Raw genomic sequence first — 27,350 nt, 5'->3', positions numbered from 1 at the left:
ATTTGGAGAAACAACAATTAATTCAGCATTTGAACGTTGCACTTATATTTATTTTATACTTTAAAATACATTTGTTTACAAGTTACATTAAAAACATTTGCAGGGTTTTAAATTAAACTGTTCACGTTTTCATCTGCCACAGCGTTAAGTGGGGACAGCTCTTTGCTTCGGTGTCTGTAGTCGAAATAAAATGCTCTTGTGCCATCGCCCTCATGTTGAGATAGCCTCGACCCCCAACCACCACCAAGATCGTGCGTTCTTGGTGAGGGCCTCCAGTTTTGGTTTTTGTTCTGTTCTTCCGTCCCGTAGTTGTTCCCGCAGAAGAACACGTCACAGGGAAATTGTTGGCACTCAGTCCAGATTCGCCGTTGACAGCGGTAGACGAGTCTATCTCGCTAGTATTCTCTCTAGAATTTGGAGGTGTAGGCGACGTATCGGATGGAGTGTGAAGATGCATCGTGAAATCTCCGCCCTTACTGCTGCTCAATCCTACACTGGAATCGTCTGATGACGCCGAAATTTTGGAATCCACAGACCTAGAAGAATTAGCCAAATATGTATTTATTAGATCTTGTACAACTTATTATAGTACGCTTGTTGCGTGTTTTTTTAAAATTTTTTCTTACCAATTGCTCAAGTCAAGGGAGCGAGGCCGGGTCATCCTCATCTTCATGCGACGATCCAAGGTACTGATTTTTGCATCCAGCGAATTAAGTTCAGGGTCACTTCTTCTCAAAGCGTCATAAAGTGGGTCTGAAAAATATTTTAATTTAAATTCTCGATTACTAAATTTATCGGACTCTATTTAGAATTCATTAGACATATCAAACCACGGCGTGCACGAAGCGAAATACTATGCATGTGTGTGACAACTAATCGCACATATTTAATATAGATAAATAACTATTGGATGTTTGGTTCAAGTAAATCACTGACCAATAAAGCGGCCTTCATCTTCCAAGCCTCTAACATTGATGAGGTTTCCGTAGAGGCCGTAAACATCCGAGTCAATGCTGAATCTCAAATTTGAAGGTATTGGCCCACCCCTTGGGAGAGTCTTGCAGTTCCGCATTTGTACTAACGAGTCTTTTGAGCTCTTTTTTCGAAGCACGACCAGAGTTTTTGATGCTCCAGGCTGTGCAATGGCGCTGGGAGATGGAGATGAGTTTTCGATGGAGGATGTACTAGAGGAGGAATTGTTGTGCGAGTTGGAATTAGATCCACGGTCCCGATCTTTGCGTTTTCTGGAGCGGAGGTTAACACCATTCGTACTTGGAGGCGACATGGGACTATTGGACTCTTGATTATTGCCCCCAACATCTGGACTTGCAGATTTGTCGGGAACGTCAACCTCAATGGTTAGTGGACTTGTCAGACGAGGTTCTGGAGGTGGTGTGCTAGCGTGATCTGCAGATTTGGTCTCTGATGATAGCAATTGATCTTCAACTTTGTCATTCGAAATTTGAGGCATGTCAATAATGTTTGCTGGCTGCATTTCGTTGTGAACTTGAAGATTATCAAAGTTAATGTCGGTGTCTTTCATGCTGACTGATTTTGAAGTTTTCTCCGCAGATTTCTTAGCGGAAGTTGGGAGCAGAGCGGGAGGAACGGCGCATTTCATGAGTGGCATCAAGAATGTCACGGGTCCACAGAAGCCGTGATAAGAAACGTTGGCGTTACCGGTGGATATTATTGGCACCCCTTCCAATCGAGGAAGAGGGATTGTGAGAATCACACCGAGATTTGTTCCAATCCAAAGCCATCCTGAAATATAAGCCAAATTGTGTAATACGGTGAGAAAATGGTCACCTGTTGTTTCTACAAGCTTTATATCAACAATTTACCTTTGTGGGCTACGAGACAAGTGACAAAAACACCTTTTGACCTTCGGAATGAATCGCGTACAGTTCGATACACGGAAGGCCTGATGCTCACATCTTGAAGATGTTGGAATGACTCGAGGTGATACAGACACACGGTTTCGCTCTCGTGAGTGGTGATCCATAGACCAACTCCAGAACAGGTCATGTGAGATATATGACCATTGTGATTATTTAGTGTCACACTTCTCTGCATTGTTGAAAAAGGGAAAAACTTAGCACTGCATGTGTAATTACTATTTAGTGAATTAAATTACTGAACTGAAAAATTTTACCTCGACTGTGAATGTGGTAGAATTGACGGTTACAATGGCACTCCCACATGCTGCATAAACGTGCTCCCTTGATCCAAATAGAGATACAATTTTGTCAGCTCCCAGTTGTAGTAAAATTTCCGGACAAAATTTATCCAGCAACTCTGATTCAAAGTTTAGTTGAGAAAATATTGCCAAATGACCATCAGCAAGGGCAGCAAATACGTTGTTATTGTAAAGTAGAAGCTTCAGCACGGCATCAGTTAAAATTTGTTGAGCAATTGGACCTGTTAACCAAAATGCAATGTTTAAAAAATAAAAATATTTCACTTATATTTATTATTTTGAAGGAAATTCAAAAGGAAAAGGTTGTAACACTGGTACGTTCATTTAATTCATGATTTCGAATTTCCTTATCACGAGGTTTTCTACATATCTACCATTGTTGCATTGATTTGTCTGCTATTTGTATTTATACACATTTACGTACCTTTTTCTGTGTTTGCTGGATCATAGATCATTATTCTGCAAGACAATAGTTGTAAATATACAAAAAAAATGTTGATATTAAAAAGATATTTCTAAAAGGTTACATTAATTTTACAAGAACTCACTTTCTGCTCTCCGTCCCCACCCAGATATAACCTTGCACAAACAGCATGTCATTCACCTTCTCTTCGACCAGGTCGAGAGATGAAACTTCTTTCAGAACATTCTGCTGTGACCGAAAAGCGGTCAGATGTGATGAGATTCCATCTGTAGAGCAAGTCCACAGGTAATCCAAAATTTTGGATCTACCAGTTTGGCTCACAAAAGTGTGGGTAAAAAAGCAGCCACATTTAACCTATATGATGAATAATAATCACAACGTTTAGTTTTTGTCATAAAAAACTCATATGGATTTACGTCACTTACAACGGTAAGATGAGGTTGTTTGGCTAAAGGTATGGCCTTGACAAAGAGTGGCAACTTGTGCAATGGGTACGGACTCTCTTGTGGAATATCCCAAGCCGGACTGTTATTTGGGTCGAGAGCAAGTTGGGCCAGTCTCAGCTCTTCAATCCACGCTGACCGTGCTTGAGGACTTTGCATCTGGAAAACCACTTTCTCCTTATGACCGCTCACACCTATGCCGAGAACGAGGCAGCTCGAATCGAAATATGAAATTTGTTCATCTCTGCATCGAATCTGATGTTGAATTTCAAGCATCAAGTCCTTCACTGAAGCAACCGAGAGCCCGTCGTACGATGACTTGAGGGTAGAAACATTGCCTAGAAGAATTTGGAAAACAAATTGTAACAATAAGGAACATTATGGCGGTGATAATTATGTCATGTTTTGATGTTTCTGTGCTTGCCTAATATTCGAGACAAAACTTCATAGTCCTGAAAAGAAAAAAAAACGAAGGACGCATCTAAAGTTAGTGATAAGAAATGTATTTTTGGACACTAAATTATCATCCGAAGTGAGCGTGGCGTGGGGACGCCTTACAAAATAGCATAAATATGAGACTCCTTCTCTGTTCGATAATCACTTCTTTTCTGTCAGTCGAAGAGGTCAGTCATTATTCAGTTCGAAGGATCAACTGTCTAGTGATTTCGATATTTTTACTCTGTCGTCATGTCCGGGAAAGCCAGAAAAATGGAGGGGAAAACGAGCGAGGAGGCTCTTCCGCTCCGCAAGAAAGGCAGAAAGAGCAGTACACAAACTGCACAACAACAACCACCAAATAAAAGTCATGTTTTTTTACAATACAATGGTCGCTCGCTAGAATTCACAGTTCCAGAAGCACTTCAAAGTGAGGATCCCCAAGGACTCAAGTTCCAAGTGACCGTGCTACACAGTGGTGATGATGACCCAGTTCAGTTGGATTTAGTAGGTAAAAAAAATGTATTTATTTTGTTACTGTCAAATTTATACCATTTATGAATTGATTTGATACATTTCTCTATTTATCATTTCCCCTCCAGTATTATTATTATTCATGTACTAATTATGTACATATAACTGATTTTCTCGATATGTTATATTTTTAAACAGAGCGTGAAGAGATTTGGCCTGGGAGACCGGAGGGGGTAGCCATGTCCATTTTCAAAGCCTTTAAGGCACATCTTCGTTGGGGCGAGCAACCAGGTGAAACTGATATGCTCATGGACTCATCACCTCAGTTTCTCGCCATGATGACGGAGATAGGCGACGACCCATCCAAACACGTCTGCAGTTTGCAACGGAGCGATGGAACGGTCACCAGAATTCTTCACAACGGTCAGGACGTAATGGTGAGGTGGTTCAAAGGCACCAATGTCTACTTCAAAGTAAGGGTTGCAGGGCAACAGTTCAACTGGGGCACGAAAACAGGAGGGGGATCTGTCCATAAAATCTGCACCGTTAAATCTTGCTGGTCCCTTTCAGTAGTAAGTTAAATATCTTGTACTTGTGATAATGTTATGTAGATAATTACTTAAATGTGTCATTATGTACGTATTATGTATTTCAGGATAGAGTCGTTGGATATTGCAGACCCCACTCCAAGAAGACTGAAGAGGTCATGTTACTCAGGGATGTGAAAAATTACACCAATCCCAATATCCTAGTATTCTGCCCAACTCTGAAAATGACCACCTATACAGAGGAGGACATTAACGAGTACGTGAGGAACCCATCCATCCGTACAAATTATCCTACTTTGGATAAGTATATGACCGACAGAGTGAATGTGATGAAAGAGGAGCATCCGGAAACCTGGGAGAATATTGTCCCTTTTTGGTTCGAGATTGACCAGTCCCTCCCAATGACAACCACACAAGCAACACGACGTTACAATGTAATTAGTGTAAGTTAAATCATTATTTATAAACTCGCTTAATTTACTATCAACACATTCACATGTTATGTGAATTGTGAATAATTTGTAATTGCTTAGGTCGGGACGTCACTTTTGGTCCATTTCCATAATTTGGCCAGTACAGAAACGGATCGAGTAATTCTGCAGATGAAATTCATTCATTTTTTGGGGGCGGATTCTCAGTTCTGGGACGAGGTGCTACAGTTTGTCAACAAGAATGGGTTGACGTTCTCCACTTCTCCTCTGCCTCTCGACTACAACTTCCGTCCGACCCACTATTTCCCACCAGAAGACAAAATTGTCAAGACCCTGCCTTACAGCTACCAAGGGCATGGTAAAGAAGGAGGAATTTACGACGGCGTTAGCACATCAAACTCGATTGTGGTGGTTGGATTTGGGAGTAAATCCCACCGGAAACAGAAGACGGCTCTGACGGGGTTGGCACACACGATTGTCCCATTGTTCCAAGAAATTCTGGATGACACTGCAGAGATGGATAAGACCGCTCTCCAGGCTGAATATTTAGGAAGCCTTTCCACCATAATCGCTTCGATGCTCAAGTTGAAGAAAGATGGTCATCACATCCGTCCCATTATTTATCAGATTGACCAACACTTCAACAGTGTCAAGTATCCTGAATTGCTGGACATGATATTCGCCATCCGGACCGGTTTGCAACTCAACGTCAACTTGGAACCTTTGATCATCATGGACGGGAAACCGGACATTATTTTTTAAATCTTATAACCGACCGTATTTGTATTGATTTCGTAATATTGTTGTGATTGTACATTTTCAATATATTCTAATGTACTATATGATCTGTTTTCTAATTGTACCATTATGCAGCATTTGTACATTTATACGTGATTATTTTCTGCTTGCATACATAAATGAATTTCGCAATTACTATTTATGTATCTACCAAACCTCAACTGAGTCTCGCATAAATTATTTTAAACCATAGAATCACCATCTAATCTATCTTATCAATTAAACTTATCATGCTTAACCATTTACCTGCATCAAACATTGCATTTCTTCCAACAGGGTGATGGACATTGAGGACTCTTCCGTGGTGGGAGTGTGGCTTGCAGAGGTTTTCCCCGAGTTGGAATTTTTGTTCTGAACGAAACGGCTCATGGTGGGAGATATTGAGATGTCTTCAACCTCGACATCTCGAACAGGGTACGACCACTTGAAAACGGATTTCTCTGACTTTCTTCTTCCATTTGAGAAGGGTTCACCCTCGGAGCTCCCTTTTCGAGAGAGGGCAGTTGATTGTGAGGTAGAAGGATGACCGTCGGCAGATGAGCCTTTCATGTGTCAAAAAGTGTAATGTAAAATAAATGCCACAAGTAATATACACAATTTTGTTATATAAAAAATGTAGCTAGATTTACCGCTGACTGTTGTACAGATAAGCATGTCGTTCAACAGAAGCAATTTCCTCGTCTTTGACTTGGCCACTGTCGAACCATAGCTGTCAAACTCTAGTTGGGTGACTAAATCTTGGCGGAGGAGGATTCTATTGGGATCATCGACGATGGATCGGAGGAGAACAAACTTGCCCCCACCGATTGACTTGATTGTCTCTCTGAAAGCTTGGTACTGCTCGCTCTCCCGCTTCCTCTCGTTAAGCTAAAAATATTTATGATGGGAGTTATTTATTAATATTGAATTAGCTTGCAAGATTTCAGGCTTGTTCAGTTATTTTGCTCGTCCGTCTTTTGCTATTATTATTCATTATTATTATTATTTGACAGTCTCTGAATAAAGTATTTAGAAGTAGACGGATTTCAACAAATAAATGGACAATATAAATAAAATTAACATGCGAATAATCATTTCATCAATAAATAGTAAAATACATGAGACAAAACTAGCATACCATGGCTGCCAGCGATTCTAGCTGGGTAAGAGCTAACTGAAGGCTCATTCTGTCTTTGTGATCTTTCGGTGTATTCTTCAGTAAGTCCTGGTAATTTTAGACAAATTAAATTGTTATTGAAATTAAATTCAACACACACAAAAAACTGCATTCGGATTCAAAAATGTACCTATGTACATATATAAAAATATCAGTAGATTCGGGGTTCGCATACAGGTTACATAAGTTTTAGTCATATTTACAATAATGGGTGCTCATGAAATTGTCTGTTTACCTGCAATAGAAGAATGAACTGTGGAAATCTTTGAACGGGTCGCACCATTAATCCGAATAAACTCAATCGGTCATGAGATGTCATTTGTTTCACTTTAAGAAATTCGGCAAAGGCACTGAAAGCAAAAAATAAAAGTGTCAGTCACTTCTCTGGATACCACGGACGGCCTCTTAAAATCTCACACAGATCACCTCCACAAATTTAAATTGAAAAACAAATATTTAGCTTTGCCAATAATTTATTGTCTAACCTTTTTTTTCTCGCCTCCACTTTAGCCGTCTCCAGCGCAAAAGTAAAGTTGTTAATGAATTCAGCTAAACAGAATAAAATACATAACCATTAATGCACATTGTTAACTAACAAATAACGTGATAATTGCTCACAATAAACATCCAGGACGAGACTCTTGGAGAAACTTGCGACAAACACGTCTCCGATTTTTTCTTCCGTGTCCCATTTCCTTACACATTCCGCTGAAAAGTATTCCCAGCTTATTAGTTTTGGTAGTTTTGTACAAATATTATTGTGAATCCGCAAATGCTGAATTATTTTTGGTAATATCACGCCGATCGACTGATCTTACCTATTGCGATGCGAAACAAAGAGTGGCACTGGAGTATTTCAGGAACACGGTGGAATACTGCGGATATCTTGGAATGACTGCGGAAAAAATTGCATTTACTTTCCAGGACAAAATCATGGTATAAAAGATTTATTTATATTTATATACTAACCTTAGGATGGCCGGATGGCTGTGTTCCAAAGGTTTCTTGTATTCCTATGCACACAAAAGGATTACACGGCTTAGATTGATGTATTGAAGTAATAATAATTAATTAGTCTTAATTTGTTTAGTACGTTGACTAGTCGTTGCAATGCAGCCACATAATTGTTTTCACTGTGCACAATGGCAGCAACGATGTGCCTCCGGGTTAGTTGGTCTCCCGAAAGGTCTGGAGGTGGGGGAGGAAGACAAGGTGGCTGGACCGTCCTGCGTGGCCAGTAGCCTTCCTCGTCCTCCATGAAAGAAATCCGCTTAAGGTCCTCCTCCGTCAGCTGTGGGAGGGTTGAGTGGCGATGACCCCCATTTGATGAGGTCATATGATTGGAGGAATTGTCCAGATTGGCCGAGGCAGAGTTTTTCCGTAAGGAGAACCATCGTAACCATAGACGATTTTCCTCCTCCATTGACGTTGACTTGAGCAGCGTTTTAGGATTTGCAGAAGAAGAGGACCACGACTCTCTCCATTTGTCCTTTAGACCTACCACCGGTCGTCGAAATTTGGGGGCTTTGGGGACATCAGAGATTCCATTTCTAAAAAAAAATTCAAGAAAACTTTATTAAGTTGGTGCCATCAGTTGATATTGTAATTGCTATACACAAAATGTTACCACTTCAGCATGCTTGTACTAAACAAGTGTAGTGTTATATGCATAATCTCGCTAAACGTCACCTACCACATACACCTAAATAATGCACATTTGTAGAATTAATCAACCTAGGATGTTGATACGACGGTTCTAATGTATTTGCTAATTGAAACTAATTTATTACGCGTTTGTTGCACACTTCTTATCTCGTTAAGTATAACTTTAGAGTTATTTAAAATCCCTCCATCTGGCAGTAACTAAAATTGTTATGAAATATGCACGTACGAAGAATAGCATGTGGAACATGTTCTTTCTTGTATATGAAGTTATCTGCCTGCAGAGTTGTTATAAATATCCGCTGACTTATTATATGCGTTCTTGTGGAGAGTAGTTGGAAGGCTACATGTATAATCCAATTTTAATTCAATCCCTGTTTGTTTGTCTAATCTCTGAGCAAATAAAAGTTGAAGAAAAACAGAAACATCGTCGACCTCCACAATGCCCAGTACATACATAATTCTCTTCTCATCATACGTAGTTAAATTACTCATAAATATATGTACTCGAGTATACATACTTAACTCTTCAGATTCAATATTGTTGTATTGAAATATGTTGCTTTCCGGATGACGAATGACGGAACAAAAGTTTCTGCCCCATGAATACAATATAATTCATACGCCTTGAGATATTTTAAAAATCAATTAAACAAATCCACTCATTCAATGACTGGATGAGATGCACCATAACTGTGCCATTACAGAAAATTATAATTTCAAAATCTCCAAAGTGGGAGACACGCGAGACCGTTTGCATAGATTAATGTGTGCAAACTGTTAACGAGTTGTTCCTTGCAAGTTAAGACACTTAAAACGAAACATTTATTTACTTATGATTAGGTACGAAGTTCGCTTCATTGCTGCATTGAAATCGCACAAGCACTTGCACCCACTATGACACCCACTAGCTATGACTTAAACCAACCTCAAAGTCGACAATTGACAAATTTGCATAATTTTAAGCACGGGTGGAGTGGATAATAAAAACGTCAGCTGTAATGACAATGACATAATATTAAATGTTTTGTTTCAATATTGTTATTTGACATGAGATAAGAGGCTTGAGTATAAAATAGAATGGCGAATGGGAACTGCGTGGAGAACTATGTTTATGTTTAAAAATATTTATCTTTCCAGATGCGCAATTGCTAAAGGCAAGTTTTGACCCGAAAATTAGATTACCAAATATTTCTACAATACTTATGCATACATGTTACTTATCATCTCATTGTTTTGTCTTGTCATCGGTTTTATTGGGGTCGAATAAACGAATAAAATATCAAAGTTGTCAGGTTCAAATCATACTGTTTACATTAATTATGTGAAGAAATAGAGGAATAAATATCATGTTACATTTAACTACAGAAGTAAGAGTTCATGTTCATAGTGAATGTCATATAACATAAATAATGTTGCATTTTATTACTGTTTTAGCTTGGATATGTTTAACAATGGCACAAAGTAAAGCTCAACATACATTGGACAAAGTTGTGACAAACCAGATTATGTAACAATGACGGATCAGAGCAATAAAGCAAAAAATAAAATGCTTGTCTTTCCTATGCAAACTAAAATGCAACATAGGAAATGGATTAAGAAAGTGGATATCTGTTAATTGTTATGTAACTCAGATGACCTTTTTTGTCACTGAAAGCATGAGAATCTTAGCTGCGACTTATTTGATAACAGCTTGTGATATTTGTTTAATACAGCGTAATTAAACATGGTGTAGATTTAATCATCTCACAATTATTTGCTAGACTTTGCACACATGATATGGCTAGGTGACAATATTGAAATACTGTGCAGCTGAAAGTTTATGCGTTTGTGCATACATATAACGTGCTGAAAAACGAGACAGTAAGTGATAACTACATAATAATATGCAGACCCTAAAATACTTGTCCTTAGTCTTATTCACATTCAGATCAGCTGACAAATCCTCTCTTTAATTACAATCTAGTCAGAAGTGAGGTGTTCCTTTTGCTGATTTACGGCATTTAAGACATTCTCACACATTCTTGACAACTAATTGGATACCGTGAGAACTAAATGTGCTCAATAATCGCTGTCATCAATTTCAATTCTCCAATTAAACAAGTCGGAATTAGTTGGACCATCAGGATTTATTATGAATTTACAAATCAATTCCTAACAATTAAAAGCAGATTATACCGCATAAAGCATGAACCAGGAGAGCATGCATAGATATGTACAACTCGACTTGAAAAAGTGACTCATTCACTCATTCAATTGGTTGTACAAAGGAAATACCCGAGAGCTATTTCACCCTCGTGTTCATCCCTTTGATTCCTACCCAAAAAACTACTCGTTTATGCTTTATATAACTACCAAAAGGCCACCTTTGAGACGGAGAGTTACCAAAAATATTGGACACAGAAGCAGTAATGGCCGTGTAAAAACACGAGCTATGTAAGTAGTTGCATGCATTTTGAGTGTGTTACTATCATCTTTCGGCAACATACGGCGCGTACCTAAATTAAAAACTATCTAAAATGAAGACAAAAAGGGAGATTATCCTTTCAACCCTCATTTCATTGTATTCCAGACGTCGTTAGCAGACATTTGGCAACATTACGAATCCTGTGACAATGAGCGCATACCACTAAAATTTACTTTTCTGTATTTACAATGTATCTAAATTTGTCCATGAATTTTACGACCCAATACAAAATCAACTCGAGTTTAATGCTAAACTTGATCAGCTAAGGTTAAAACTAAAGCGACATTTTAAGTGTGTTTTGTAAATGCAAATTATTCTCACGTGCTCCAAAATGTACAGCCTGTTGTCTTATGTAGTCTCTTTTATTGTATGCATGCACCTTTCGCCTTAATTGCATAATGCACTCGGCTGCCAGCGTGGGTTGTCTGTGGATTCAAATGACTCGAAATGGATGATAGATGATGATGAGATTCAATGATAAGTGTACATATTATGTATGCGATTGTGATTCAACTCTCATTCACTCTCCTCACGATCCGATATTCTCATCCCAACATTTGCCAGCAGTATGTGTGTAGTCAAAGCTCATGTTAAAATTCACCAACAAAAAACTTCAAACTTCCATGAAGAAAAATGCCTCAAAAAATCCAAGGCCAAATTATCATTAAGTATTCTCCAGCTAAAACACTCGTGCAACACTTGTACCACAGCAGTCAAGGCAATCATCTCCTACTTACATATGTACTCCTATAACTACACTCAAATATTGTTTTGAGATGCCTCCATTATGATCATGATTCTATAGAAAATTCTGTTTTGAGAAGAACCACGCCGGATATTTACTGGTGTGCTGATGAGAAATTGAGAAAATAATAATTTGTCATGCACTTACCCAATGGTAGCGACATCCATTCTGGACCCATTGCAGTCACTGTTACCACAATTTGAATAAATATTCCCAACACTTTGCACCAAGGGAAAAGTTTTTCCTTTCAAGTGGTAGTTTAAATTCAAGTTCACTTTCTCCTGGTCCTGGTTCACACCGTTGAGATTGTGGAGGTTCACACTCACAGAGTTCACATTTACACTCACGGGGGTAACATTTGGATTGTTGGCATTATTATCACTCAGGTTGAAGGTGGGTGTGGTTTGGTCATTTGGAGGGGAATGGGCTGGTGGTAGAGGAGCAATTGCTGTGAGACTGTCGAGTTCCGTGTCCGAATCGGCAGAATACCAGTGTTCCTCTCCTGGAATTTAAAAAAAATACGATATTGTAGTTGATAACAGTTAGACGCTTGTCACATGCACTGACAAAAGAAGTCTAACATATACATAAGTCACGATGGTATAAATAAAGCTTGTATTTTTGTTTGGTACCTTGTTTCTCCTTTCCTAATACACCAATGATAATTAATATTCCATAATTAATTGAATAACTCGCTAAATTACTAGTGCACACTTTGCTTTTGCTTATCCATTAACATCATCAGCACTGTAGAACTTGCACAACGTCATTAAAATACTAATCTGCAACCTTCAATTCAGTTTTAGTTTTAGCAAGCAACTTTATCTAAAGTTTGTACAAATTAGCGCTGCCACTACGAACTGACTAAAACCATGCTTGTACAACTTACCCTTGTAAAACACTACCTATCGACAACCATTCTGCAGATGGACATAAACTACACTGCTTGCGAATTTAGCAGGATGGCGACGACAACGCTGCCGCATAGTGATAATGATGATGGTTTGGCCAGTCTCGCTAGCCGTCCGTCCAATAACAGAAGAATTGAGATTTGGCCATGAAACACATTCACCACACATAAAATACTGCCACACAAATTACTATAGACTTATTATGCTGCATGATATGTTGCTGTACGTAATGCATTATAAAACCCTACAGATTTAAATAAGTATTATACATCTCAACTTTATACCAAATTATCATAACGAGTATCTATCATCGAGTGGAATGAATGACCCAGGCCAACGTAAACGTTGTGCTTAATATGCACATACATACAACCGTGAAGCTACTACCACTCCTTTTCGTCTCGTGGCTGTCGAAAATTTATTACACATTTATTACTTAAGAGAGCATTTTGAGAAGCGGAGATATTTTTTTATTTAGCACATTGCCTACAATTGGGTTGCAGATATTAATTGACAACTAAAATTGACCGAAAATGAGCGGACTATTCTTTATACACGTCAAAAAAGACGGTAATATCAAGCTTGCAATTAAAAGTTTCCGGACGGGTAGCCGGGTGCATCTTGTATGTTCAGTTTAGCAATGTACACATAGCGTGTATTTATATGAGCATGTAAAATCAGTGAGGTGACGCACCTGTTGATCTCAACTCGTCGACGGAGGAAGCCCTGTTCTTGAGAGGGGTAGGAGCGGAGGTTTGCTGTTCGGTGACCACGGCAGAGTTCATGCTGCACTTATTCGAGTGCTGGTTGTTGGCGTGCTTATTGTTGGCCTGCTGCTGCTGCTGCTGGAGGGATGGAAAGTCGCCACCGGAAATGGAGTGCGAGTGGGGCAACAATCCCTCGCTCTTCTTCACTTTGTCTGCAAATGGTGAACAAGAGGGGAAAATTTAAAGGAGCTGATTTTCAGAGTTATATAAAGCTTGCTGCTCCTTATCATATTAATCGGTTGGATATAAATACAATATTTAGTCGAGTACGTATACGGGAGGATACGCACACTTGCATGTTAAAAATTTATGGTTTTGGGTTGTTTATTTATTTATGAAATGGATGCATGCTGTTGTGGAACTTCAGGATGGAAATTGCGGTTTTGGAAAATTCACGCATAATGAATGCGAAAGAAGGAAATTTGTGTTAAATTTATTAAACCCACTTCATTTCATGCACGGGATAATAGAGAATTCATTCGTATGAACATGAACAATCAGGATTTAAGCCAGGTTTATATGTGCGCAAGTTTGCAGTTAATGAGAGCTGGTAAGCTGAATAAATGTTAACAATGAACAAGTGACAATTAAAACTGTCACTTTCATTAAGAAGTATTACAAAAAATGCTTCCTCTGCATTTCCTTTCTTTCATGAGAAAAAATTACTTAACTGGTTGCAATCATCGAGCAAAATTAATTAGGCTGTCCAGACTGGTTTAAATGTTTTTAGTTTTTTCATATCATTGCTCGTGCATTTTCAGGTCTCATCAAATCCCACGTTCCAAACTTTATCTTTCCGTGGAAGAGAGATAACTGCTTGTGTAACTCCAACGTGTTTACAATAGGAAATGGGCATATTTAAACAGATAACAGCTTGAAGGCTAGAAGGTAAATGCAGGAAAACTGGAGACCAATTCTTGAAGCTACATGAACTATCAAACTGGGTGGCCTATTCGGATCACATACTTTCTACTTCATAGCAGTAACACGTAGGAGTGCCATTCTGAATTAATGCATGTCGTTGATTATCCTGAATATTTAATCTTTAGCTTAAATGCCGAGAGTATGTTGACTGTGGCATTAAATTCGAATCGGGTTTCTGTTAACTGTTCTCCAATTTCATACTTCTACGCTCACAAGTTGACTTGCTAATAATACGTATTGGCATAAACTAAAAATAATGCACTGCACCATCAAAAATGGGAAATAATCGTACAACGCGGTTTGTCACTTGACATATAAATTTGCTGTATTGAACAAAACATGGACTAAATGGAGAGTAAAGACGAGTTTTTGAGTCCAGCGACATATTTATTTATGTATGCAGTGTTCCGTGTAGTTGTACATAAGTACGCATAAAAAATTTCAATGAGCATGGTTAAACTGGATCAAAGTTCAAAGCAAAATGCCGATGAGAGGGGAAGGGAATGCCAAGATCAATTTCCTTTTAGGCCACCAAAGTTTAGCGTTATCATCGCAGCCAACTAAAGGCTAACAAGTATAATATTTACGATTGTAAGACTACGTCCGATTCAGTATTCATTGAACACTATGCAGTGCAATTTTCTCACACAAAGTCTAAATAAGTGGATGATGTCATCAGCACCACCACCGCCCAGCATGCACGATGAAAGAACCACAAAGTTGAATCCGTAGATGATGCATTATTTTATTGCAATATTATATCGGAATAGTTCAAGGAACAATGTGAAGAAAACGTTTACTACGTGAACAAATAAACCCATGAACTCTGCACACCAACGCTTTAATTTTTTGAAAACATGGATAACACGCAGTTTAAAATTCTCACATAAAACTGCATCGTAAAATGTGCAACGTCTTTGGTATTTTGTTATTTCTCCTCAAATTCCAATTATACCACGTACTTTTGATGCATATATATGTTTCATATGGCGTTGCCACAATAACAATTTTTCTCAGGACATTTAATACTTAGCACTTTAAGAGAACCTCGTAAAGAGTTTGTAGTATTCACCGTCGGACCAAAAACAAAATCATTTCTCATAAACAGCGTAAAATACTTACTCTAGCAAAGAAATCCTTTGATCATAAATTTCTGATTCTGAAATAAAATTCACTGTGTGCACATGTGTGAGTGTCTGATTAGGATTTTTAGAATGCTCATTCTTGTTTTTGTTTTATAAATGATGACACCAAAATGTAAAACTCCGTCTGAGACGCGTCTGAGATTGTGAGAAATGAGAGGTTGAGATATTTAGAGCCGTAGATGAGCAACTGCAGAAACACAATATGGGAGTCGATCAAGCGATGACTCGTTTCACAAGACGATGAAGCAAGTAACTAACAATAATCATGCAGATGAATGCATTCATACTCTACAAACAAATCCTTCACTTTCTGTGGTAGCTCTGGTACGACGTAGCATCGTGGTACTTGGCATAGAAGGAATTAAATGTAGGAGGATCATGTGCATATGGTGGTAATTTACCACTGGTAAATGGTGAGGGAAGCAAACTGCTTGATTTTCCTGGACTATTCATCCCCTCTCTTCCAATCAAAAGCAGGATTGTTATAATAATGCAACCAACTTGCATGCTCCTGGCCCAAGTTTGATGAATATTTTTTAAGGAAGAAACAGTACACTGTACACACACAAGAAAAACAAAACAACACGAGTGAACTTCATGAGGTTGGATTTGTAGATGTATACGTACATACAAAGTATTTACGGCAAGATGATAGCGTTTAATGACTAATAATGAGGACCAACCGTTTAAATAATTTCCAATATATTTGAGATGCTGCCATGTAATAAATGAGCATAACCCGGTCGTCCTTACAATAAATAAGTAGTAGCCTGAAATGGAGCATTCCTGGTTTGTGTAATCAAATGTAAAACAGTTTGTATGTTTACATGTATTTCTATATGTACAGACATAAATAGATAGATAAAAAAAGCTTACTGTGCAAGCAGCGTTCCTAGTAATTTGGTCATGATTTTATATTCTAATCTTATATGCAGATGACTCAGACTGCAATTAGTACGACAGCGTTCATAAAAACAGCGTATTTCTACATTCACTCAGGTGAATGGCAATAATGAAAACGCGTTTCTTAAAAAAAGAGATCATTTTTATACTACTGCTTGCAAATATATACACACAAATGTTGAATGTATGTAGTTGTATCCATACATGCAAAAATAACAGCTTTTGATGATTTCTATCGTCTCGCGATTACAGTTTCCTCCACGAGAATGACCTATTGGTCTTTGCTTATTCAACGACATGTTTGTCCCAGAATACAGCTTTCATTATAACCTAGTTCTTATGCAAACTTTTTCCGGTTATAATTTTGCATCATGTTCATGCTAGAACTTTGAGCCAACATTATCCGAACTCAACACTTGACCGAAACCCATTCCAATCAATCGGGCAGAGGGAAAAATCTGAATTGCATACACCTTCATACAATATTCGGCAACTCCTAAATCATGTCCAACCTACAGCCTAACTGTTAAAAGTATAAAAAAATATATACGCGCTGGGTTCACCTCCTAGTTTTATAACACTTTTACTCATCTCGTCTCGTCATCGTCATCAATTGTTGCTGATTTTATCAAATATGCATAAAGCAGGTGTGTACGTACACTTGTCGAGTCTTTACAATTAATCAATTCAAGTTGAATGACTTAGACTTACAGTGCGTCAAAATGATTTGATCTTCAAGAGAATTCATTTCTGCATCGCCTCTTCACCTTCAATCAGTTAAAATCACTTCACTTTTATTCCTAATCGAAAGTACGAACCCTTGCTGGAGCCCGCTGAGCCTGTGTTGGTTAAATTATTCCGATAATTCCGGGCTCATGATTTCAATTAATCTCCAGACCAGTCAGTAATTAATTCTTTACTGCTAGTTCAACAAACCCATCCATCTGTTCTAAATAATAATGTCACCATGTTTATCGTCATCAAGTCCTGTGTTTCTGATCCAGCTCACAACGGTGCAATAGTTCAACTTGGTCAAAAGTTGTTGACTGGTTGTAAATTTTTGGTGAACTGGCTCTACTCGTCCATAGTTTGGAGTCTGGAATAATATGGAAGTTCACTGTAACACAAGCTATTCAACGGAACAAGCTTAAATTGGGAGAGACGCCAGTTTCAATTAAACGATTGAGCGTATTGGCTACCTACGTGCATATGTACTTATACATAAGCACATATGCATCCCAGTTTGTCTGACACTTTCATTTTTTAGCTTTATCGGATTTCCGAAGAAACTGAAAAGTACAAGCCCAGGATTTCGATGTCACTTAATGTATCCCTTTGAATTTTTTCACTTTAATTTAGGAACAGAAAACGATACTTCCGCCGTCACTGCAAACATTTTAGAATTCCAACTTGAAACAACGGCCACTCCACTGAGGAAAAACGTATAAATATGTAAAAGTTGTAAAACGTTCGTTGAGAGAGTTTGTTAGCAGAAATTTGGCAGGCGAGTGCGCCAGTCATGAAAAAATGCTTCCACCTTCACAGTTCGACACTGACTCTGTCAGTGAGCTTTTGTGAAGAAATATGCTGTATAAAAGTTGGGAAGTGAATAAGACGAGAATTCGCACAAAAAATTCCGGTTCCGCCAAGCAAATCAGAGACAGGACAAAAAATAAATTAAGTCGAGTTTAGCAGAACTTGAAGTCTTCTCGTGGATGCAACTTCCAAGTTGTTTCTGGCTTTTATGACTAGTATTTAGTTGTCTGGCTGGTTGGTTGGCATTCGGAATTTCGGCTTTTCAATTCCGGTTGGAATGCAAAATAAACAACTTTTGCGGAGCTGTTTCCGGCAATATGTTTCGAGTGATTTTCGAAAACAACAAGTAAATAAAAATGGCGTTATTATGCTTAATATTAAAGAACAAGCGAGATTCAGTTGAGACTGATGAAAGGGAAATTTTACACTAATACGCTGACTACGAGTACCACACACCACTCGAGTTTTACTCCACATCCATCCGTCGAAAGAGGGTTGCTGTTACGTACAATTCCTTCTCCTCAGTGCATATAAAACTTAACAATAAAGTTAACCCCAGCATACGATGATCATATATGTGCTATGAGTACATAGCGACTTAATGGTAAGCACAAGAAACAGACCTACACACATTATGCAGCAGTTGTTCCAGTCGTGGGAGTAAATAAGGGATGATGGCGAAGAGCCAGAGAAGGGATAATAATAAAAGTAAGGGAAGTTGGCTGTACGGACTAATGCGAAGACAATAAACTTTTGGAGCATGCATTTTTTAAGGGTGGTTTTACTTTCATGCCTTGTTCTAAAACTTTGGGACGATTCGAAGGCCTTGTGTAAGACAGAAGCACCAGCAAAAACGTCTACCTGTACACCATTCATTCGTGTTACATCAAATACTTAATGATGTTGCATTAACCACATCATAAACAGAAACCAACGCCGAAATGCGGTTTATTGTTGTTAAGAACAAAGTGGAGCTAATACTTGGCAAAAGACAAAGGGCATATGTACATACATGCGTAATAGAGAATGAGAGGACATTTGGATGGATTTGAATTTCTTTGCTGGAAGTATACATTATTTTATATCATCTAATCATGTATGTATGTATAGATGCATGTACATAGTGAAGGGTGTGTAGCACGTTGGGGAGCATGGGAGCAGATGATTCATCTCTCCTCAAGTAAAATACAAGATGGACAACATGTGGAAATTGAGGAAATAGGCCTTCAACTTAATGAATGAATTGTGATGGTAAAAATGGAACTGGATGATGAAGTACAGAAGTCTGGCTATAGTTAGTTTTCCAGTAACGCGTTCAATGTCGCTTTATTTCTTTAATTAAGCTTAATCATTATGAGGTCGGGGTAATATTTACCAGCAAATTCAAATAATTGAATTTCTGGTATATGAACACTTTGTTGTAGTTATAAAATGTACTAGATGATCGTGTCTTATCGCATAAGTAAGGTCTTTTTTTCAAAATTTTTTCAAAATACATAAATCGGTGCAAAGCTTTAAACTTTAGTGCAAAATCGTGATAAAACCTCCTCCGAAGTTGTCCACCCCTTTCATAATAAAATATATGCCTTTTTAACTCCAAAGTAAATACAGACAAAATGAGGAGACAATTCACTCTTCACCGCACTCGAGTAAGTTTTATTTGTACGGACTTCTTCACTTCCATTTCGTATTCTGATTCGAGAAAAGAACATGAAATTCAATAGGAAGAAGACATTCTACTGTTTGCTCACGTCGCGACGCATCTTGTTCCATTCCTCATCTGCCTCCTCATGGCGAGAGAGAGATTTCAAGAAGATTTATAATTTCTTTGTCCGCCCCAACCGACTGACTGAAATAAGTCTGAGACCAGAAAAGAAAGGCCATGCTGTTCAGAGGAAGGAGAGGAAAAAGAGACCAGGATTTGTAGAGTCACGAAGCGGTTGTATTGCTGGTGATGCAAGAGGAGGTACATAAACGCTTTCAAGAAGAGATGATGATGATGATGGCCGGAGCTGGAGTTGAAAAAGTCACTGGATCAGTGTTGTCGTTATTGCAGCTCAAGTACGCAAAAAACTAAATCATAAAAAACTAATCCACCCTCAACTTCTTCTATTCAATTCAAACGACGCCATATTCGACTCCACTTCATCTCCTCCAATGATAATGACACCTCCATTCCATTGCATACATACGGACTGACTTGTGAGTGCAACGGAGCAGATCACAATAAATTGTCGAATATGGACGTCTCAGGAAATGCTGTGTGTGTGGCAGAAGTTTGGCAGAAGAGTATCGTACGTGCACATATGTACATGTAGTATGTACATATAATCGCGTATGTAGATATACATAAGCGTTGCTGGTATAACGCGGATGTACAACACCATATGAAATATTATGCTAATTAGTTTTGCCAGTTGGTACAAACGAAAGTGTCACCGAACTTGCCTTGTTGTTACACCCGAACAGCCCTTCCGGTTTATCTTTGTCAACAAATAGCGAATAATTTCATATGACGATATGCGTACGGTTTAGTCAGTGTAGGTCTACATACGTATCTCGACTCTTTACATATGTACATAAATGCTTTCTCGATACAAATGAAAGTCAAGGGTTCTCACAACTTATGCAGGGTCAACCTAATTATAGATCATACGTGTCCTTAAGGAAAATTTCTCCCAGCTACGTATTTAGCATTTTAAGCAGTCATTAGCAATGCATCATCATTCATTATTTCATCCCCTAACCTAAAAGGATATCGAACTGGTTGACTTTACATGTATCCACCAACGATACGTAAACGACACTAATAATAACAAAGTGAGATTGACATTTCCTTTTACACGACGCATCAAAGATATGTATTTGATCCCAAATTTTGTAAACGGTTAAACCAGACTCAACGACCTACAAGCAAATATGCATCACAAGAATATTGGGCGACATTGGCATCCGACCGATGTATCAAAATTATTTGTAACGTACTTCAGAAATTATCGTCAGACATATTTTGAATGGGCTCAAAGTCACGGATATAAACAAAATCGTAAAATGTACTGAAATACTCTGATCGTGCAATTATTACTTTCACTGTAGTGGACGTAGTAACAACGGAGCGAAGCAATTTTTGACATTGGCCCCCTGTCCAACAACCTAACGCCTATTTTATCTGTCTATGAATCTTATGTCGATATACGACTATAAACCTAAAGATGGATATTACTAGACAAATAAATAGTACATGAGTCTATAAACGCAGCTTGGCTACTACACTAATCAATACCCATGCCGAACCAAACGATTACGCCGATTTATGTCTGCAAAGCCAATATTGTCAGATTATAAGCATGATTAGTGATGGAGATAACATCTTATTGTGCGAGTAGTTAATTACTTCTTTGTTGTTGTTGTGTAAGGGAAGGGAAGGTGTGATTGCCCATGCTGATCAACCTATTTTTAGACTTGTAAATATTTTCTACCTAATACTTATGTACATATGCATGAAACTGTGTGGCAAAATACCGAGGAGAAAAGGTTTGGTCGTAGTTGACAAATAAAATACTGCAAAAATGATTCACTGAAGTGATTATGTTTGAAAAGCCGAATTCAAATGTCAGCAGTTAAGGTGTATCTTACAGTCTTACACGTCAAAGTACAAATACGTATGGATTATTTACTGGCTACTTGTAATGATTAATTATTACTGACTCAACTGCATGACTTTTGAGAGAAACTGGATACTTTCTCAATTGAAGTTCCTACGTTTTTAATCCTCACACGTTTTTAATACCTAGGACTCCTGACATTGTACTTTTACCTGGGTTATTAAGGTTTACCTTGTCGTGACGTTGCCTGGAAAATGTTTGAAGCTGACATGAATACACAATAGAAACAAATCGTTACCCATTCTTGCTTTTGGAAGATCAGAATGCAACAAGTGTGAAACTGGGTTGGGTAACGATTGAAGAACTAGAAAACATCTCGTTATTTATGAATAGATTTAAACATGTTTGGTGTGTCGATTGAAACACTATTCACAATATTTTAGTACTTCCAGCTTAACTGTCAATTGTAAAGTTATTGGCAATATTGCATCATCCAATCATGCGAACAAAAGCCTAATTTATACCCAGAGAAATATCTATATTTTCGTTCATCAAGTCAATGAACTAATTATCATGGGAAGCATAATTAAATATAATTAAATGTCACAAGAAAGTCAACCATTAGAAAACTCACACTGCCAACATTAAAGTACAATCAAGGTCTGTTTTCGTGATCTCATTACTCGGTACTCACAACGTAATTAAAAAGTTTTGATTGCGACCAAATTTTCTTCTCCAACATTAAGCCTGCCATAAATTTAGGGTGACTGAAAGCATTTGACACCAATTAATCTCATAATAAATAATAATTTCTGGTGGTCATACATTCCACTCGTTAAATACAAAAGTGTGAAATAAGTAAAATTGTAAATATATATCGGGGACAGCATGTCTACGAAACCAAGCGAGCTATCACATCTCCGTATCAAATGTGCAAAAATATTAGATGTGGTTAGCACTATGTTTAATGTGATGACGCTGGTTTTGCAATTACTGGTAACCACCATACATAACCGCTTCACCCAGATTTTCTCACATGAGGTAATCACGTGCACTGAATCGTGTGAAATGATAAACATGTATAATTTTGGTACCTTGATGACTGTTGCTTCTCAGGAACGGGAGTCGCATGAGGTGATCTCTGATCTTCCAATTGGGAATGAGAGACATGGACCTCTGATACTTTCCCTTCAGTTTCGACCCTCCTCTATTTCCGCAATCCCCACAACACATCTCCTCCGAACCATCTCTGTTCTGCGCGTCTTTGCACTTTCCGTTCATTTTCACTTTGGTCTTTGAAGTCGTTTCAGCAGCAACGCTGTTACAACAATCTTTCATTTCATTCATAATCAGCTTTTCACAATTGACACCACTGCTCCAATTTCCGCACGCCTGCTTGTTCTTCCGACTAAAAGTGCCAAACGCATTGACTGTTCCAAACTGTTGATTGATAGCTGAGGACGAATGTGCCGATCTATTCACAGAAATATATATTTTTTAGTACAACGTGCTTATGGAGGTTTTATGTAGATTTTTGTAGATAAATATGTACGATGATTTATTACCTAAAGGGCAGTGACCCATTAATCGAGTTTATAGTCGACGGAGGAGCGTCTTTCGTAACGATTAGAGTTGAGTAAGGGCTCCCAGATCCATCAATGCTGTGATTCCCTACCTCTTGCAGATCGCATCCTGCTTCATCTTTATCCTCGAAATGCGTAAACTCGGCATTAGAACTGTTCAAAAGTAGATTTTCCACTTCCAAATTTAATTGGTCCAGCACCCGATCATGTTTTTTCTGAACTTGAACCACTTCGGCAAGAATGTCATCAGTGGAGGTGGAAAAACTTTTGAAATGCTTCGGAGGCAAGGGGCCCACGACCACTAAGTTTTTGAGAGGCGAAGTAAGCGATGATTCACTGGCTTGCTTGGAATGACCACCTTCTACTTTCGGTTGACAACTGTCTCCAGCTGCAACGGGGTTATCATCATTATGTGACTTATTATTGATGAGGATGTCAGTAGACGGAGTGGTATCTTCTACACTTGGCTGATTAAATTCAAGGCTACTGCCAATTTCACCACCAAATTCTGCACTTGGGATAATGTTCATGTATTTTTGCACATCACAAATTTCTTCGTACTCATTCTCCAAGCCGTCTTCTTCCCCAGTCGTAGAGCGGTGGGAATGGTTGGACCTACTTCGTGGGTGGGGTATAAGTGACGGAGTGTGCTGTACATAAGGAAAAAATGCTTCAGGTGATGGGGGATGATAACCAGATTGCTGAAGATGCTGCTGAAGTTGCTGATTTGCAGCCTTCTTGTTGAGGTAGGAATTTACAGATGCAGAACAAACACTCAAGTCCTCTTTAATTACATGTGCTTGGGAGTCGTATGCGTACGAGTAGGGGTCAACTTGTGGAAGGTGCGGATTTGGGGGCTGAGAATGGGGTACTTGATTGTGCTGCAGTAGAAAGTTTTGCTGATGTTGAGGAAATCCAGCCGTTGAATGATGTGGACTGCCATGATTGTCTTGCGGTTGGAGCTTTAACTCTTCAATGTAGCCTTCGTCAAGTCCTTCCACCTGAAATTATAGCAAATTATTTAGTCAAAATAAAAAAAAACATACTAAACACTTACTCCCAAGACTTAAATTTTGTTGAACCATGCGCAACTTTGCACCAAAAGTGGAATATTTTACAGAATTATTTAGGTTCACCACTCACTTGTTCTGATTGTCTCGTCAATCATATTTCACTCAATCGCTTGGATTGAGAACTTTTGTTTGTTGGCTCTGGAGCGTGACCTGTGCTAACTGTGACACATCATAGATGTGGTAGCTGCGATGCATTACGCAAGGATATATGCGGACTCAAAATGCTGCGGTATTACTGTGACTGGGAAACGACGATCCGTATACAGAATTCTAATTTATGAATTAAATAATACAATTGATTTTCGATACATCGGATCGGCAAGGACAGCATTTTTGGGAAATAGCAAAATAACTTGCTAACTTGTCAAATGCATGCAAAGGAGTTTTTTTGTCGTATTTTTTTTGCTCATGACACGGTCACTTTATATTTGAGGGCTTTAGCTAAGTTGTTAGTTTTCTTGTTTGTATGCATTGTAATGCCGAATTTTATTCACATGTTATGAAATTATATCATGAAACTTTTTGTTAGCAATATCCTAAAATTGCTTTCTTTTGCTATAATTTCAACTCAATTTTATAAATATACAAAAAACTCTATTTATTGATCTTTAAGTCACAACTCTCAAATGACCTTCAAATTATTCTTGTTATTGCCGTGAATAACTTTATTTGACGAGCACAATGGATTTTAAATATACAAATCCAAATCGTACTAGACATAGTTTAGATATTATTTTACTTTGCAGTCGTTTACTTACATGATAAACATGAGAAACTCTGACACGCCAAATTGGCCGGAGTCATTTATAATCTTTATTTATTGCTTCTTGTAGAATACATTGCACCATTAAATGTGTGTGTGTGCATCTCTTTGCTTCGTTCGCAGTAATCCTCTACAACAAAGTTTAGAAAGATAATGCATATTCGTACGTGCATGCGGTATGTATGTGTAACAACAGGGGACAAATACAATCTGCAAATCAGGGGATTATTTATCTGGTCAAGTCTGCAGCAGCGTTTGCAACAAAAAATGCGCTGAGGATTCTTATACCTCCAGCAGTCTAGACATATTTAAGCAAAGTTGGTTCAAGTGTGATGATGATTCATAAATGGCAAAAGGTAAAATTTGTAACTGCGTTAAATACCTGTTCTAAACTGCTACAATTTCCACTGAGTTTAAGAACCCGGTTTCTTGGATTTACTGGTGGATACCGCATCCTAAAGTGATGATTTTCTGGACCAATTCTATAACAATTGCTCATTAATTCTCCCTTTTCGGAATTATGACCATTATGGCAATTAGTTTGCTGTAGATGAATGTGTTGTTGTAGGCATTCCAAGTTTTGAAAATTCTGAAAGTTTTCAAATCGCTGCTGCTGCAGTTCAATGTCCATCGTCTTGTTCAAGGTGGCCTGCGACGCTTGAATCAATACTTCTGGCGGAAGTGCGGCTACATTTAGATTGAGGGGCAGACCGTAATGATGGTGGTCATATTGGCGTTGTCGATAATGAATCAAGTGCTGTTGATGTTCTTGGTGTTGTTTAAGGTCGAGAAAGTGGTTTTGTGCTGCCGAAGTGGACGAATGATGGTGCGTTGGGTGATGCGGGGCCCCATTTTCAGCAACAAAATGCTTCTGTTTCAAAGTAACTGGGTGGTTGTGATATGGAACTTGTTGTTGCTGTGAATTATGATGTTGGTGGTGAAAAACTAGGTGTGCATGGGGGTTGACTAAGTTCATATTCGATGTATGAGGTTGAAATCCGCCCCCTCCTGGGAGCGGATTAGGGTCAAAGTGACCATGGCCTCCCTGATGGTTGTTGTGTCCAGATTGTGAGACTTGACCAATCTTCCCTGACTGTGCTTTTCGATAAGGTGAAGCTGTGTAGCGGACAGAAAATGGCCAGTTACCGTTTTGAGAGGAAGTTGTTTCTTCCATGCTGTTGACTGTTGCCGCAGAATAAGAAGGACCTCCTTGGGTGCCGTTGTTGTTGAAGGCCATCCACCAGCGTGGGATTTATGTTAAGCCAGAAAATAATTTGAAATACCTGCAAGTTTAATAACTATCCAAAATTAATTTGAATATATACTTGTATATACAAACGTAAATAGTTTTGTTCTGAATTTTACCTCATTTCGGACGGGTACGCAATTTGCTCAGTCTGGTCCTTTCTCGTTGTGTAAATTCTGACAATGTAATTCATGAAAGTATACAGTCTTGGGTCCGGCTGCTACATGAGGGAATTATTTCGTGCGCTATTTATTATATTGGAGCTATGTTAATTTCCACTTTGAACTTTACCACTTTTTATTTTAATCTTATCGAGATTAAAAATCTGATCAGGCCCATTTAAGGGATTTTACTAATTCACGAGTTCTCATGCATTCGCTTGTTCAGGAAATGAATTCTTATTTTAGCGTCCAAAGCCACTCACTCACCGCTTTTGGTGCTAAATTCCTACAGTGTTTGCCATGCAATCGAAGTCCAAACAAATAAACGAAATTCTCCCCAGCTCAGCACTTACTATTTAAGGAGCAACCCTTCATTCACTTTCTTTATTTCACTGAACGGAACTCTATATTTTCTTAATCCTGAATATTTGTACAACTTGTAAGTGCGTACTGCTACCACATTTTATATGTATATACAACTAACTCGCCTGCTCGACTCTGTTAATAATTTCTCCATTTATTTCGGGGTTGTTGGTTTGTATCATAAATTCTTTCTCAGCGTTAATGTAAACTTGGATGATAAAAAACGAGCTCAAGGAAAAGGGTCCACACAACCACCACCACTTCTGTTATGTTTCAAAATTATAGTCCTCAACTACGGCAGCAATGTTACGTTACATGGTTATTGTCTGGGCATATACAGATATGTATGAAAACGGAGGGGCCTTGTATAATGTACATGCACGGTATGTACACGCTCTAAAAAGGCAAACATGAAGGTACTTCTTGTACTCACTCCACTTCACTTTCTTCAGAATCTCCGGAATCACATCCCCGTGTTGAGCCTTAAGGGGGATCCATGGGTGTTACTTAAAGGACGATGCCAACGGACATTACAATTATTCGGAATCTGTATACACAATGGCCATCAGTGCACTACTACTAAATAC

At 38.4% G+C, this 27,350-nt stretch overlaps 1 protein-coding gene across 2 annotated transcripts; it reads right to left on the bottom strand.

Moving 5' to 3' along the window:
- Nucleotides 1-17: 17 nt before the first annotated feature.
- On the bottom strand, nucleotides 18-27,350 carry LOC110848201. 2 transcript variants are annotated; one of them, XM_035848495.1, is made up of 24 exons: nucleotides 26,359-27,350; nucleotides 25,376-26,276; nucleotides 23,140-24,158; nucleotides 22,669-23,048; nucleotides 13,389-13,613; nucleotides 11,931-12,285; nucleotides 8,003-8,459; nucleotides 7,879-7,922; nucleotides 7,728-7,804; nucleotides 7,528-7,617; nucleotides 7,395-7,458; nucleotides 7,145-7,259; nucleotides 6,871-6,957; nucleotides 6,383-6,620; nucleotides 6,000-6,295; nucleotides 3,492-3,519; nucleotides 3,050-3,405; nucleotides 2,749-2,978; nucleotides 2,625-2,659; nucleotides 2,156-2,421; nucleotides 1,845-2,070; nucleotides 937-1,764; nucleotides 627-753; nucleotides 18-536 (listed from the first exon to the last, which is right to left on the bottom strand). In XM_035848495.1, the coding sequence occupies exons 2-24, from the start codon at nucleotides 26,228-26,230 to the stop codon at nucleotides 122-124; spliced, it is 6,813 nt and encodes a 2,270-aa protein (XP_035704388.1). In that variant the 5' UTR covers nucleotides 26,231-26,276; nucleotides 26,359-27,350; the 3' UTR covers nucleotides 18-121. The 2 variants fall into 2 exon arrangements, with proteins under 2 accessions (XP_035704388.1, XP_021951049.2); XM_022095357.2 differs by lacking the exon at nucleotides 26,359-27,350 and having other exon boundaries at nucleotides 25,376-26,281.

The sequence above is a fragment of the Folsomia candida genome, unplaced genomic scaffold (assembly GCF_002217175.1).
Source record: "Folsomia candida strain VU population unplaced genomic scaffold, ASM221717v1 Fcan01_Sc001, whole genome shotgun sequence".
Lineage (NCBI taxonomy): Eukaryota > Metazoa > Arthropoda > Collembola > Entomobryomorpha > Isotomidae > Folsomia > Folsomia candida.
The sequence above is the reverse complement of the archived record's forward strand: the minus strand, read 5'-3'. Positions and strand labels throughout refer to the sequence as shown.